At 37.0% G+C, this 15,234-nt stretch overlaps 1 protein-coding gene across 2 annotated transcripts in view; it reads left to right on the top strand.

Annotated features, from left to right (window-relative positions):
- The window catches only part of SEMA3D (semaphorin 3D), a 210,103-nt gene that overhangs the window by 130,024 nt on the left and 64,845 nt on the right, over nt 1-15,234 (top strand). For both annotated transcript variants that reach the window (XM_082632043.1, XM_082632042.1), the window contains 2 exons: nt 3,935-4,028; nt 6,628-6,756. In XM_082632043.1, coding sequence (XP_082488169.1) covers nt 3,935-4,028; nt 6,628-6,756 — 223 coding nt within the window. The remainder of the gene's footprint in view (nt 1-3,934; nt 4,029-6,627; nt 6,757-15,234) is intronic.

Below are 15,234 nucleotides of genomic sequence, written 5' to 3'. Positions count from 1 at the left end.
GCAAGTTAGTAAGAACTGAGTCTCAGTAGAATGAAATAACATTCCTAAGTCACCCAACTAATAAATGGTCTAGCAAGGAATTGAACCAAAGTAGTCTATCCCTAGAGCAAGCGTGCCCAACTGAGCTTTAGAATATGTACTCTAAATCTTTCCTTTGTGTGGGTTGAGGGGTTACACTGTCATCCTTATGTTTATGTATATACTTCTTGTGAATAACCACACATATTTGCAGGGTAATTGGCTGCGTGTTTGAAAGTAAAGTCTGGGCTCATGGTACAGGTTTCTTTACACTGATTTAACTGATCCAAGCAGAGATCAAACCCACAACTGTGGCCGGATAAATTTTTCTCTCTAACCAACTTGTCTAACCAGCCCAGACTCAATGGTTTGAAAGTAAAGCAACCCCGATAGTTAAATCTCTGAACCACTAGGAGACTTGGCAACTTGAATCCATCATACTTTGTTGCTGGTGTAATGTTCTCTTGCCTAGCTTTGATGAAGGGTAATATATAACAGTGGCTTATAGCATAGGCTGCAATTACATGAGATAGCCCCACATCTTGGATGTGTTTTGAGGCCTGAGGCTAAAGGCCAAACTCACAACCTGCTGAGGGATGCAAATAGTGTTCCTTAACTCCTAAAAGTCACAAGTGCTGAAAGGGAATTTAGAAGGTGCTAATTACTTAGCTTGAGACTGTCAAAAAGCCCTGGGTCAGTCAAATTTACAAGTTCTGTGAATAAGAGAATTATGAGTGAACAGGGATATTGAGCCTTGTGAGTTTTCCACTAGTCAGGAGTACAGGTAATTGTATGGCAGCCCTGCTTGAAGATCCTTCTCTTCGAAAATGAATTATTAGTCCCAGCATTCACTGTCCATTCAGAGGGAAGGCACTTCCATTTTCAAATAGATAAGATTGCTTCTCAGGTGGCTGGGAAGAGGGAAGAGCAACAGATAACAGGGATGGAGGAGAGAAGTATGCGAAGCCCTCTTCCTGGGGACCACTGTTCTGTGCCTGGGGCAACGGGGAGAAAGAGGAAACAGCTAAAATGAATCCCAGATTTCTATCTTTGGCAGTGAGTTGGAGAGGGGTGTTATTTATTGAGATGAGAAGAGTAACAGATTTGTGGGGAAAATGGTGAGTTAGTTTTGTACATTCTGCATTTGAGAAACGTTCCGTAGGTCATACCAAGTGGGCGGTTGGATCCGGATTTCAGGATAGAAGTCAGGGCTGTTGACAACAGCTAAGAGCTAAACAGGGGGAGCCAGAGTTTGAATTATGGCCCGGATCATTTACCATGGCTCCACGGTCTTCTGCATAAACTTTCTAAGCTTCTGTTTATTCAGCAAAATGATGACAATAATAATAGTAACTCAGAGTTATTTTAAGAATAAAATGAGAAAATGATCGTGCATAGGCTTTGGATAGCCCTTGCTCTATTCCGGTCACTTAATTCGCAGCCGTATTAGGTAACAAGAACACAGAAAGGCAGAGGCAAGTATTTCAAAAGTATGTATATAAACTTTATTTCAAAATAGTGTCTGCAGTCTCTATCTATCTATTAATCTATCTACCTGTGTATCTACTCTGCAATACTGGGGGTGCCTGATAGTTGTTTCATAATTAGATTAGAAGTATGTTCTTTCCTCTGGAATCTCCCTTCTGCTGCAAATCTCATATTTAAATATTAATAGTATTAATAATATTAATAATAATTTTTCCTAATGTGATAGTTAAACATTTCCTACTCTTATCCTCTTATGTCTTTACTTCAACAGTATTTCTCTGTGTGCAGTTTAGACAGGTACTTTTTTGCATGATTAATTAGGCTTAAGGAATTTAATGGGGAAAATCTTATAAAATTGAAGTTGTCCCAAAAGTTAAAGTGTCATGTCCTTCAGTTTGTCTCAGGAAGTCCACTTAATCAGCCATTATTTTTTTACATCATTTTCCTGTTGGTATCCTTGACTCTGGCTCAAGGAAACTTGCTTTCCTGCTGTCTCCTTTCTCCAGGAGATTATAAGGGAGACCTTGTCCTTAGCCTCCGCAAATACCAATTCTATGGGCTTCTCTTGAGAATTTAATGAAGTGCTGCGTTTTGACAACAGAAGTCTGTACAATTATAAGGGTTTATCTAGGACTTTGTATCAACTATGACATTCTCCCAGATGTTTTCTTGGTTTTTCTTTTTTATCTTTTCACTATAATCTTCTGGCACACCAGGATTCAGTTTACTTTTTCCCTTTACAACGTCCCATTATAGGCTTTAGAGTCAACAGTTGTGTTTGACCTGTGGAGAATAATGTGCCCTTAATATTTAAACATTCTTAAGAGCTGTGATCTGTAGGTGTTTTTTCCTGACATATCTCTAGCCCCATCCACAGTTGGGAAACATGCCCTAAATGTGTTCTCACTGGACTTTTTTCATGCCTAGGCGCCACTATCACAACTTGTCATTAGCTGAACTGTTCTAACTAAACATACTTGGGCTTGATCATGTTACATGGTCATGGTGAGTCTATAAATTAATTTCAACACATTTCTAAATCCATGAGTTTGAAATCCTGAGACTAGATTAGTTAAGAAAATGAACTTTGGAGACAGCCCTGAGTTCAACCTACTGCTCTGACTCTTATTCACTATGTGATGCTGAACAAGATACTTACTCCCTTTTATGCTCAATATTCCTCTTGTAAAGCTGGAATTAAAGTAGCTACATCTTTAGGTTAGTGGTGAAGATTCAGTGAGACAATGTACATGAAGTTCCTGGCCCATGGTTAGTATGTATTAATTGTTAAGTACCATTACTCTTAGTATTAAAGTGCATTACTTAAAACTATAAAATGGCAAATGTTAATCATGCTATATAAATTGGTATTACTATTTTTTAATAAGGTGGTAATTACTGTTGATCCTGTTAATAAGAAAAAGATCTGAAATGACACATCATAGAATAATAATAATCCAAATAATCCAATTTCCTCTATCCCTTTTGCTTCTTTACTTGCTTTCTAGATAAGTGGCACTGAATGATCCCTTTTTATTGCATGTGTGCTCTGATATAACTTTGTAGGTATGCCATCTAGAGAGAATATCTGAAACTCTGAATTTCTCTAACTAGTGCATTTGCAGCCTGAGTCATCAGTCTTTTACTGGACGGTAGTGTTGTCATTGTTATGAAACACTCAAACTCATGGGGCCATATTCATTATACATTCATATTTTTCTTGGAAAGTTCAACTTAAGAGGTTTTTTTTCCCTGAATGTTAAAAGTCTGCCAATGCCATTCTGTCTGTGGCCACTATTATAAAAATAGATGTTTCAGCCAAAATAACTATGTGGCTTTAATGTGCATAGTGTTTTTGTAATAGTGAAAATACTACAACAGGATTTTTTTTGCCCACATGTATCAACAGCTCTGAAAATGAACTGCCTGCCTTACAACGCTTTTAAGTCACTAAAATTACAAAATATCACGAAGCTTAAGTAATTTGGTATAGTTGTAGATGCTTAGGTAGATAGACCATAATAGTTATGAAAGTATAATTATTATAGTAAATTTTTTCCTTAGAGGAGGAACTTGGCTTATTAGGCTCAGTAAATTAGTTATTAGGCTTAAGAAATAGGAGTGCTTGATGATGATTTTGATTATGATAGTGGTCCAGGCTAAATGAATCGAGGATATTGCTACTTCCAGCTGAAAAATTCATTCATTATTATCATCACTACTTTGGGCAAATGGAGACCAAAACATGGGAATTGAGTCTTGCCAGAAATAATATTTGTGGAAGAGTTAAGAAGCACAGCATGATGTGCACGCTATATGCTCAGTTTTTGTTGAATTAATGAATTAGAATTTCATTCTTATCTCCTACGTTCTTGCTGATTCGGACATTTAAAAAAAATCTCACTTGTGTTAATATTTCTCATAACAGGAAGTTATGTTCAAACTAGACACACATCATTTGGAGTCTGGCAGACTGAAATGTCCTTTTGATCCTCAGCAGCCTTTTGCTTCAGTAATGACAGGTAAGATCAGTGATGGATAGTTCTAGCTTTTAGGTGTTTTTCTAAAAAGGTGTGTGTAGATTCAACCACATTTTCTCAATGAGTTAAAGATTATTCTGGATTAATCATCCACTGGCTGTTTGGTTGTAGTTTTTTAGTGTCATGTCTCTCTATACTTAGCTCCTTATCCGTAAAGTGAGGCTCCAGTAATCCCTAAAGTCAGCACAGTTACATTTTAAATGAACTTCAGGTTGAATTCTTTTTAATACAAATGACACACACGCAATTGTGCTATAATTCTACATGTAGCTGTCCCAGATTTTCTTATATTTAGCTATGCCCCATTTGGTTCACTATGGCAGTTAAATTTAGCAATTCCTTGGACATAATATGTTACAAAATATTTTGAAGGTTTGAGTGGGGGGATTAATAATAAGATGTAAGTGGATAAATTAATAAAACAAATAAACTATAGAATACAGATAAAAAAATGGTATAACACCTCTCACCCCAGTTTCACCATAACCTGATTATATTAATGGCAATGTGAAAGTTTTGCTAGCACATTCAGTCTTCTCTTGCTTTGTATACATCTTAAATTCTCTTATGGGAGGGCCGTCCTGTTTAAAGAAGGCAGTACTGTGTGGTCTGAAGTCTTTTCTGAGGAATGTCGGCACGACCTCTGAATTTCAACCATTATAAGGACTCCTTTTGTCTTGGTTTGGTTCATGACTTCAGTCTCTTTTTATTTAACTTGTCCATCAGATATTTGAATAGACTATCAGAGTGACGCACCATGACATTTTAATTTTCACTTAGTGAGAACTAGTGCTCTTCCTTTGAAGTGAAAGTGTGTGTGTTTTTTGAAAATTATGTGACTAATGTTCAGTCATTATCCTCAGAAAATGAGACTGATGATTTGTGATTCTGATCTGTCAAGTGGGGTTGACACACCCTTAATAAAAAAACAATAGATTGTAGGTGTTGGTGACCCCTCGTAGGAACCCCTGAGTAATTTAAATACAAAGAAGACAGTTTTAAAGCCTGGATATACAGATCCAACTTTTATGTTGAAATACACCATTTTTTTCTGGCAAAATGTTTGAATATTTGTAATTTTATGTTTCAAATTGATGGTGTGTTTCCTTTACTCTTACCAAACTTTTTTCATAATGTCTTTATGGATGTTGTTATTGTTATTCTTCTACTTTTTAAAACTTGCCCCACAATGAAATACTGCCTTCCACCATATATATTTAAGAGATGGAATCAGTACCACGTCTATATTTACTTTACGTAACTGGATTTCTCTCTTTTATATGTATGTGTGTGTGTTTCCCCCTTTTGGAAGTCGACTATTGTCATGAGTATTTAGGTTGGTTGTCTCAGATAGTTCAGGAAAAGTCTTATTTCAGTGGATGTAATCGGAGGGTTTTGAAAGTATCTGAATCATTTATGCAAAGGCAGAATTTTCAAGATATGTTTCTGAGGAAAATTGAATTTTAGTGATAAAACAGTGTCTGTAGTTGTTATTCTATTTAGGCATTTTAAAAATCTAAATGCTCTGTAGAGATTAGCTATTTTTTTAAAATTTTAGTCTATTAAGTGTAACCCCAAGTAGCTGAATATAAAGATTTCTTGAAACAGAGGCTTAGCTCTCAAAGGGGTAATGCATGCTACTGTAGGGACCGTATTCTTCCTGCCTCAGCCCACTCTCCCACTACATGCTAACCAGCATTAGGGAACATGGACCACCATTCCCCTCTTTTCCAACCCCCATCCTTTTCTCCCTCCACCTCCCACTCCTCTCCCTTCTATTCTTTCTTCCTCTCCTCTCTCCCATCTTCCACTCCTCCTCTTTCCCTTCTTCCTCATTTCTTTCCTCCCTCCTTCCCCTTCTCCACCTCTTTCTACCTCTCTCACCCCCTTTCTCCTCTTTTCTTCTCTTCTCTCTCTCTCCTTCTGTCTCTGGTAAACATGGATATTCACTTTACATAAATAACAGGACAGAGAAGTTTGGTATGCAGTAATGGCAACATCTTTCCTTTTTCAGAAATGCCTGTTTATCAGAACTATTAGAGACATGATTAGCTACAAGGAATGCAACATGTTATAATTACAAAGTATGACTTCAGTGCTGAAAGCTCCCTTTCAGCAGAGGTTAGGCAAAGAAAAGTTGTGGTCACTGAGGTTGTGTCGGTTAAGTAAATACTAATTACACAATTCATTCCTCATTATGGCGTTTACTTTCTAAATATTTTTTTGCGTTATTACAAAGAAAGACTCCTAATTATGATATGCCCTTGAATTATTTGTGGGGAGAAGGGAAAGAAGAGGAACTTATTCATAACAGAAGCTAAATGCATGTGCAATTATTAATTCGGAAGACATTGGCCTTTTTTATATTCAAGTAGTTAGCATTGGCTTACCAAAGTTCACTGAGTTATCTTTTCTTCAACTAAGCAGATTTTTCAAACTCTGAAGGGGAAATTTATGAAACAATATATTTCTGATGTTAAGCAATAAACATCATTGGTTTCATGCTGTGAAATTAGTCTATTGTCAGTAGTGTCTGCTGGTAAACTCTTAGAAGTCCTGGGTATTCGTTTCTCCCTTGCAGATGAGTACCTCTACTCTGGAACAGCTTCTGATTTCCTTGGCAAGGATACTGCATTCACGCGGTCCCTTGGGCCTACTCACGACCACCATTACATCAGAACTGATATTTCGGAGCACCACTGGCTCAACGGTTAGTGATTTTCACACTTTTGATCGTTTTGCCTTTGCTTTTGGGTAGATAAGAAACTCATGATTATTCATTCAGATGTGTTTTGGAAGTGACTTAGCTCAACATATAAAATACATTTAAAATAGTTCCTCAGCGCGTTAGACAAATCTCCAGAACCTACTATGTATATAATAATAATAGTTGACATTTATTGTGTGTGTGTGCTATTGTCCTTGACATATTTCCATGCTCTACTTGATTTTTAAAATATTCACAATGATGTAATATGAGAGATGTGTTATTATTATTATGTGCTTTTTTTTTTTTTTTTTTTTTTTTTGCGGTACGTGGGCCTCTCACTGTTGTGGTCTCTCCCATTGCGGAGCACAGGCTCCGGACGCGCAGGCTCAGCAGCCACAGCTCACGGGCCCAGCCGCTCCGCAGCATGTGGGATCTTCCCGGACCGGGGCACGAACCAGTGTCCCCTGCATCGGCAGGTGGACTCTCAACCACTGCGCCACCAGGGAAGCCCTGTGCTTTTCAAAGATGAATAAACTGAGGTAGAGAGAAGTGGAGTAATTTGGTCAAGGCCTTACAACTTGTCAGTTGCAGAGCTGGGATTCAAGTTGGCAAGCTTTCTCCTGCAATCTGTTTTTTAATGACTAAGCCAAATACTGTCTGTGAGCATAATAGAAAGGGGTTATTGTAATGCTAACTTCTTTTATTTAAAAAATAATTCCTATTTTGGTTAAAACATGTCCCTCCAAAATTTTAAGCATATTGATATTGACAGGAGTTTGTCTGATTACTTTTGTGTTTAGCGGTCATACAGTATTCCGAGTTTTCAACAACAATAAAAAGACTTCCTAAATGAATTTATTTAATGGAAGGAATAGTGAAAGGCTTTTTTTTTTTTTCTTTTGCCCCACTGCCTTCCAACAGGTTAGGCTTTATCATGATTTTCTAAAGTTTTCTGATTAACATAGGACTTTATTTCACCGCATGGCACACAGCATTTCTCATTCCCACCATAAACACTGGGTTTTAGTGGAGGAGGCCTGGGTAGAGATTTCCTAGGGGCTATCTCTGTATCTCTCAGTATCATTCAAGCAGTGACAACATAAACAAAAGGGAAAACCACTTTTAAAACATTTCTTTAGTCAAAACCTCCAGATCCATTTGTTTACACAACAATGCGATCTGTTGACCAAAAGAGAACCCTATTAACAGAGTAAACAAATTTAGAATATCCACAACTAAGTGATTAGTGTTCATTTCTTAACACTTGTGCAAGGCAGGCCAATCTTGTGAATATTGTGAAGGTTTTGCAGGAATTACTTGGTTTGAGAGTGAATCCATAGATTTTACCAGTAGAAAAGCTTAGTTATCTGTTCAGGTAACAAGATATTATGGCTTTATTTTATTTATTTATTTTTTTAAAGAGTTTGCTGTTTTGAATAATGTTCAGTTCACTTTTTTATTAATTAATTAATTAATTAATTATTTTGGCTGCATTGGGTCTTCGTTGCTGCGCGCGGGCATCCTCTCGTTGTGGTGAGCGGGGGCTACTCTTCGTCGTGGTGTGTGGGCTTCTCACTATGGTGGCTTCTCTTGTCGTGAAGCATGGGCTCTAGGTGCACAAACTGCAGTAGTTGTGGCTCACGGGCTCTAGAGTGCAGGCTCAGTAGTTGTGGTGCACGGGCTTAGTTACTCCGTGGCATGTGGGATCTTCCTGGACCAGCGCTCGAACCTGTGTCCCCTGCGTTGGCAGGCAGATTTTTAGCCACTGGGCCACCAGGGAAGTCCCGATATTATGGCTTTAAAATGAAGTATAGATTTCATTTCCCAGTCTTGGGATGGCAAATATCATCATGTTGCCACTCATTTAAGAGATTAGTCTATTTTTTCCTTACCTGTGACATGTCCGAAAGAAGTCAACAGTATTTCTAAAACAGTAAATGTGGGAAATATTTATTCAACTATTATTTGCCTAACATGCTGTTCTTAGTGCTGTGTGAAGAGAATTACAAAGTAAGAAACCTTTGTGTTGGTTTAGCATTCTCTTAATAAACAACTTTTAAGGGCCTGTGGCATACTGAATGCTCTTCTGTCCACTGGGCCTGCTGAGATTATAGGTGAGGGTCACTAACCTCATGGATGATAAATGCCTGGAGCATAGGAGAGTGAGTGATGGAGCCAGAAAGCTGTAAATATTTTCCTGAAACTACTGTGAAGTTATCTATTATTTAATTCTTTATTTTTATTTTATTGAAGTATAATTGATTTAGTGTTCTGTTAATTTCTGCTGTATAACAAAATAACTCAGTTATATTATATATATATATATATATATATATTCTTTTAAATATTCTTTTCCATTACACTTTATCACAGGATATCGCATGTATTTCCCTGTGCTATATAGTAGGACCTTGTCATTTATCCATCCTATATATACTGGTTTGCATCTGCTGATCCCAAACTCCCAGTCCTTTTCTCCCCCATCCCTCCTTCATCTTGGCAACCAGGGATCTGTTCTCTATGTCTTGGAGCCTATTTCTGTTTCATGGATATGTTCATTTGTGTCATATTTTAGATTCCACATATAAGTGATATCATATGGTATTTGTCTTTCTCTTTCTGACTTACTGCGCTTAGTATGATAATCTCTAGGTCCATCCACCTTGCTGCAAATGACATTATTTCATTCTTTTTTATGGCTAATATTCCATTGTATATATTTATCATATCTTCTTTAGCCATTCATCTGTTAATGTATTTAATTCTTTTCTGTGTGTCTTTTTTTTTGTAAGGGATAATTGACATATAACATTATATTAGTTTCAGGTGTACAACATGATTTGATACTTGTATATATTGGAAAATGGTCATGACAATAAGTCTAGTTAACTTCCATCACCACATATAGTCATAGAATTTTTTTCTTGTGATGAGAACTTTTAAGATCTACTCTCTTAGCAACTTTCAAATATTCAATACAACGTTATTAATTATAGTCACCATAATGTACATTACATCCCCAGGACTTATTTATTTTGTAATTTGAAATTTGTACCTTTTGGACCCCCTTCACCAATTCCCTAATTTTAACCAGAAAATCAGATCTATGTTGTTTATAGAGGTAACTGATAATAGCAGGAAGGGAAAACTAAAGGAGGAGAAGAACAGAGAGAGAAGGGGCCATTGCACTAAAAAACAGGAAAATGAGGGTGGGACAGGAACAAAGGTAGTGGCAGTGGAGGTGGACATGAGAATATACAGCAACAAATAATTGAAATAGAAGATATCTGTTTGGGAATACAGGAATCCAAGGATATGAGGAAAAATTCAAGAGAAGGTTTTGGGTACTGGGAAAACTTTGCAATGAAAGAAGTCAGTAGAAAGGAAGAAACTGAAGGAGGGAGGCAGGATACACAGTAGAAGTCTCAGTGGATTGAATGCAGGAAAATGATTAAGAATTAGGAGACCTACTATTTATGGCTGTAGGACATTTAACGCAGATTGCTTAGTGGTTAATAACCAGAGGGACCATATAACCTGGTCTGCCCTGGACATTTCCAGTTTACCTTTGCTGTTCTTTAACTCTCTGAAGTGTCCCAATTTAGAAAAAAATTACAGCTGTTTTTTGTGGAACTTAATTACCTAAGTTTAAATCCTGACCCTCACTTATTTGTGACCTTGGTCAAACCTTTCTGTGCATTTAAACTCTTTGTCTAAAAACATGGCATAATAATAGTATCTGTTCCCAGGGTGTTACAAGAATGAAATCTTATAGGAAAGTCTGATGGAAGGCAATTGTAAAAGCAATTCAGTGTCAATATTATCATCACCATCATTATCCTTATTCCTGAAGGTGAGAGAGGTGGCACGGTGGGACTAAAGCTCCGGATGCTCTGATTCTCTGACATCTACTTAGCATTTTTAAGTACTGACCACCTTTTCCTTCTCTCTCTCTACATTTCATAATTCTGTGAGCTCATCCATTCTAATAGTTTTCTGTGTTCTTGTTTCCTAAAACTGTATTTCCAACTTTTCCTGTAACTAAGTGACCTTAAAAATATTTATTTCTATGTCTTACATTGTCATCTCAGATTAAACAAAAGGAACTAGTTGTTTAATATGGGAGTAAAGATATCTAAGCCTTGGCCTTGATTGTACTACTAAAGTGCTTTGAGATTTATCCAAGTTGTCTAGTGATCTTTTGCTTTAGTTTCTTCAAATAGATATATAGATATAGATATATAAAATACTAATTGGATCTGAAATCTAAAATCCTGGAGTCTAACTCAAAATTATCTTGTTTCCCCTTTCTAACCTGCCCTTCAATACCTGTTTCCTGATTTTTATCTATCTTAACTTTCTTAACTTCATCCACTCAGTTACCTTGAAATTATCTTTAATTTCTTCCTCTCCTTTATCTCCCTTTATCTGTCACAAAGAGCCTTTATGTCCTTCAGAATATCTGTTGACCTTGTTCTTTCCATGGCCACCATCTTTCTTTAGGTCTCCATCACCTTGTCTCTGGTTTACTGCTACGATTTTATTGTTTGTTAAGTCATTTCCCTATGTCTGGTCTCTTCTACTTCAAATTTATTTTATATAGCATCCTTCCTAGTCACTGTATTAGGCACTTTTAGAGTATTATCTTATTTAGTGGTATAATTTTGAGAGAGTTACTATTTCCACTTAATAGTTGGGGATAGATTAGAAGTCAGATAAATAGTCCGTGGTTAAGGAGTTATTGGAAATGAGATTGAAACTCTGGTATGTCTCTCTAGCTCTACACACTTTATTCTTCTCATTGTATGCTACAGTCCATCAACCTAAATTCTGTTATTGTGATTTCCCATCCTCTGCTCTTGAAGCCTCACTACAAATAGGGTCCACATCATGATGCCATTTTGAGCAACAGCAAACTGAGGATGTGGGTCTGGATATGGAGACCGTGGCAGACAGAGAATGTGTGGTTAGGCAATCAATGTGGAAGACTTAGACAGTCAGCTGTAGTCATTATTGTGAACATTTGCTGAGGGATGGGCTGGCCAGAATCAGAATAGCATGATGCTTCAGGAGACCCAGTCAGTCAGGAGCTTCTTGGTCCATGGAAACTAGGGCAAAGCAAGGGAGAAATAATAGACACTACATGAGATTGTTATGAGGAAGTACCCAACATGCTAAGGGAAAAGATTGGCTTTTGGGGGGAGCATTTCTGTTCTCCATTCTGAGAAGTGGCCATTTTCCAGATATAGTTAGCCTAAGGTCCAAAGATAGAGGTCGAATGGGTCATCTGGCTAGTGTCAGGAATGTGGGGAGACAAAAAGCAGTGATTGCTGGGCTTCCCTGGTGGCGCAGTGGTTGGGAGTCCGCCTGCCGATGCAGGGGACATGGGTTCATGCCCCGGTCTGGGAAGATCCCACATTCCTCAGAGCAGCTGGGCCCGTGAGCCATGGCCACTGAAAGCCTGCACATCCGGAGCCTGTGCTCCCCAACGGGAGAGGCCACAACAGTGAGAGGCCCGGGTACCGCAAAAAAAAAAAAAAAAAAAAAAAAAAAGCAGTGATTGCTAAAGGAACTGTGGTGATTTGGGGAATATTAGACATTATCTTATTTGACCTAACATTCCTCAAATTGAGACTCAGTATGAAGAAGGGACATGTTCAGGTCTCCTAACTGCCAGACCCATCCTTCCATTACAATACCAAACTTCTGACAAGAGTATCATACCATGTCTCCTGCATCTGGGAGCTTGACTGCTATTTTAGTGGCAATTATGGGGGTAAAGGCTCTGTTTCTTCCTTAAACTGGACCTGACACAGCACAGTAGCTGATGCAGGCTACTTGCTCTAAAGCTGCACTGTCCGATATGGTAGACACTAGCCACATGTGGCTATTTAAATTTAAATTAAGTAAAATTAAATAAACTTAAAATTTGGTTTCTTAGACACACTGATTATACTTCAAGTGCTCAAAAGCCACATGGTCTAGAGGCTACCTTATTGGACAGCACAGATATAAAATATTTCCATCTTCACAGAAATTTCTATTGGACAGCACTGGTCTGAAGTGTACTTTTTATTATTTATGTACAATAGCATAATCACACAGTATAATACATACTACATATCACAGTGCAATCCACAATCACATAATGCAACAGATGTAAATTTTCTTTATGGTAGCATGTAGATGTGAAGCTCACTCCCAGATTTTGTACAGTTATTGCCAGGTTGAAACAACTGACAGATACTTGATATTTCAAATAATGGGGTCAATGTCTAATTAATTTCTCCTATACATATTATTCCATCATTGTATTATTTATTTCTGGTTAGACAGTTTGAGAATTTTTTTCTGTTAAATTTTTCTTTCTATACTTTGATTTTTAGTTAAAAACCCTACTTTTCCATGTCTGTAATAAACTCTTGTAAATGTAAACAGATATTATGTTTAGATTAAGTGGGATACAAAAATTAAATTAAATTTGCAATTGAGTATTTAACTCTTAAGATGCAGGTTTTAAATAATCTTTTAAAAAATATGATTCTACATGAATCATTTTTATCACTGAACCACTTAGGCAGTTTAAAATCTTTGATGCTTGTGTGTATGCCCTCTTTTGTTCTTTGCCCTGCCTGGATTTAACCAGTGAGATCAGCTAATCTCTTCAGTTACCAGCCCTAGGATCCTAGTCAGAGTTTCTGTGGGACTTTGTCTAACCCAGTGCCAAAAGACATAGAAGTATGAATCTTGATTTCTTCTTTGAGAAATTAACCCACCTATTAAATACCTCACCAAGAGAGACAAAAATTGCAAAGATGAAGTCCGATGGCAGTTTTAGACGAAGACTTAGATAGTTCCACACTTTTGTCAGCTTAATCGTAGAATATAGTAGGAAATGGGAATACAGATACACGTCAGAGCAGTTACTCAAACACAGTTGAGCTTTTATGAGAATTTGGGGATAAAACTAAGAAGTATGACCATTTGGAAAATGAAAACAAACAATGATGCCTTAGATGCATATGTTTTTGTTTTCTTTCCTGGAGTAGATGATAATTTTTGTTTCAAATTTTCATTTCTAACATGTGGAGGCAGTTTTCATTTGAAGTTTCTCTTGGAGTTCTGTTGTCTATAAATTCTTCTTCCACACAGAAGGATAACATTTTTCAAAAGTGGTAGAAAAAAGATATTACAAGAAGAAATAAATGAAAGTAAAGAACTCACTATGTATTAAGTCATGGTGTAGGTGTGCTCATCTGGGTGAAAAGAGGTTCTAAGGAGAAATGAAAGTGATGTGCATTTCAGGCCATGAGGATTTATGCCATTTTCATTTGGCAGTGTCTCCTGGGGTCATGCTAAAAGTTCATTTGTGAAAATGCACGATTTCAAACTCCATCCCTATTAAGGCGTGTGTTTCAAATGCCACAGGGGGAAAATGTGCTATAAATAAAGCCCAGGTGTCCCTTGGTATGATTTTAAATTACTTAATTCAACTATGCATGTCATATACTGATGAAATGATATCTATTTTTATACAAACTTGGCAGCAAGTCAAAAAGGAGTTTCTATCATAAAATACTAACATCAGTGTTCTAAGACACAGGACCACAGTTGAGTCTGGAAGAAAGAAAACTCTCTATTCCTGAAACAAGTATTTATTTTTAACTCAAAATTACTTATTATTTAAATCACAAAATAGAGTACTATGGGATACTCTATTTTTCATAATTAGATTCCTTCACATAATAAATATTTGGCTTAAACACTTCTACCATTTAATTTTCTTACAGTACCCCAGAATAATTTCCTTAGAGTACTTGAAAAAGAACCAACATTTAAAAAAGAGTCCAGTAAAACCAACAGTCACTGAATAAACACAAGACCATCTATGTTCTGTATTAGTTGAAAGTTAAAAGAAATGTAACTTGGAAAAGTATTCTATTTTGCCCCACTGATATTATAATGAAATTCCTGGAATGGGGACTGGTGTCATACTCTAAGTTTTGACCATTTCAAATGGCAGTGCCTGGCAACAACACCTGGATAATGTTTCACGTAGCCAAAGTGGGGCTGTTCTGTGTATTTCTACAACAGACTGTGTATTACTGTACTTATTTGTTTAACTTTTAGGCTGAGTACATTCTGCTGTGTTGTAGAGCTATGTTTCTCTTGTCGAACTCTGCAAGTGAGAGACCACCAATCAGTTCACGTAACTGCTTCTCCTATCTGTGTGTCTGAGAAAAGCTTTACAAGCAGCTCTCTCCCTCACACTGGAATCCTTTTTACCTGTAATGATTTTCTGTTTCAAATAACTGAGATCTTATTTTCTCTCTGGGGAGAGAAGACTGCAAATTTTGTACCACTATGTTATTTTTAAAAGTATAAATTCAACTTAATCATGAAGTAGTTCTGATACTAAAATTACAAGGGTCATTGTGCTCTGTGGATAACTTCTACTTAAGTTATATTTAAGTGCTG

Source organism: Mesoplodon mirus (genome assembly GCF_964341445.2).
Source record: "Mesoplodon mirus genome assembly, chromosome: 9".
Taxonomy (NCBI): Eukaryota; Metazoa; Chordata; class Mammalia; order Artiodactyla; family Ziphiidae; genus Mesoplodon; species Mesoplodon mirus.
The sequence above is the reverse complement of the archived record's forward strand: the minus strand, read 5'-3'. Positions and strand labels throughout refer to the sequence as shown.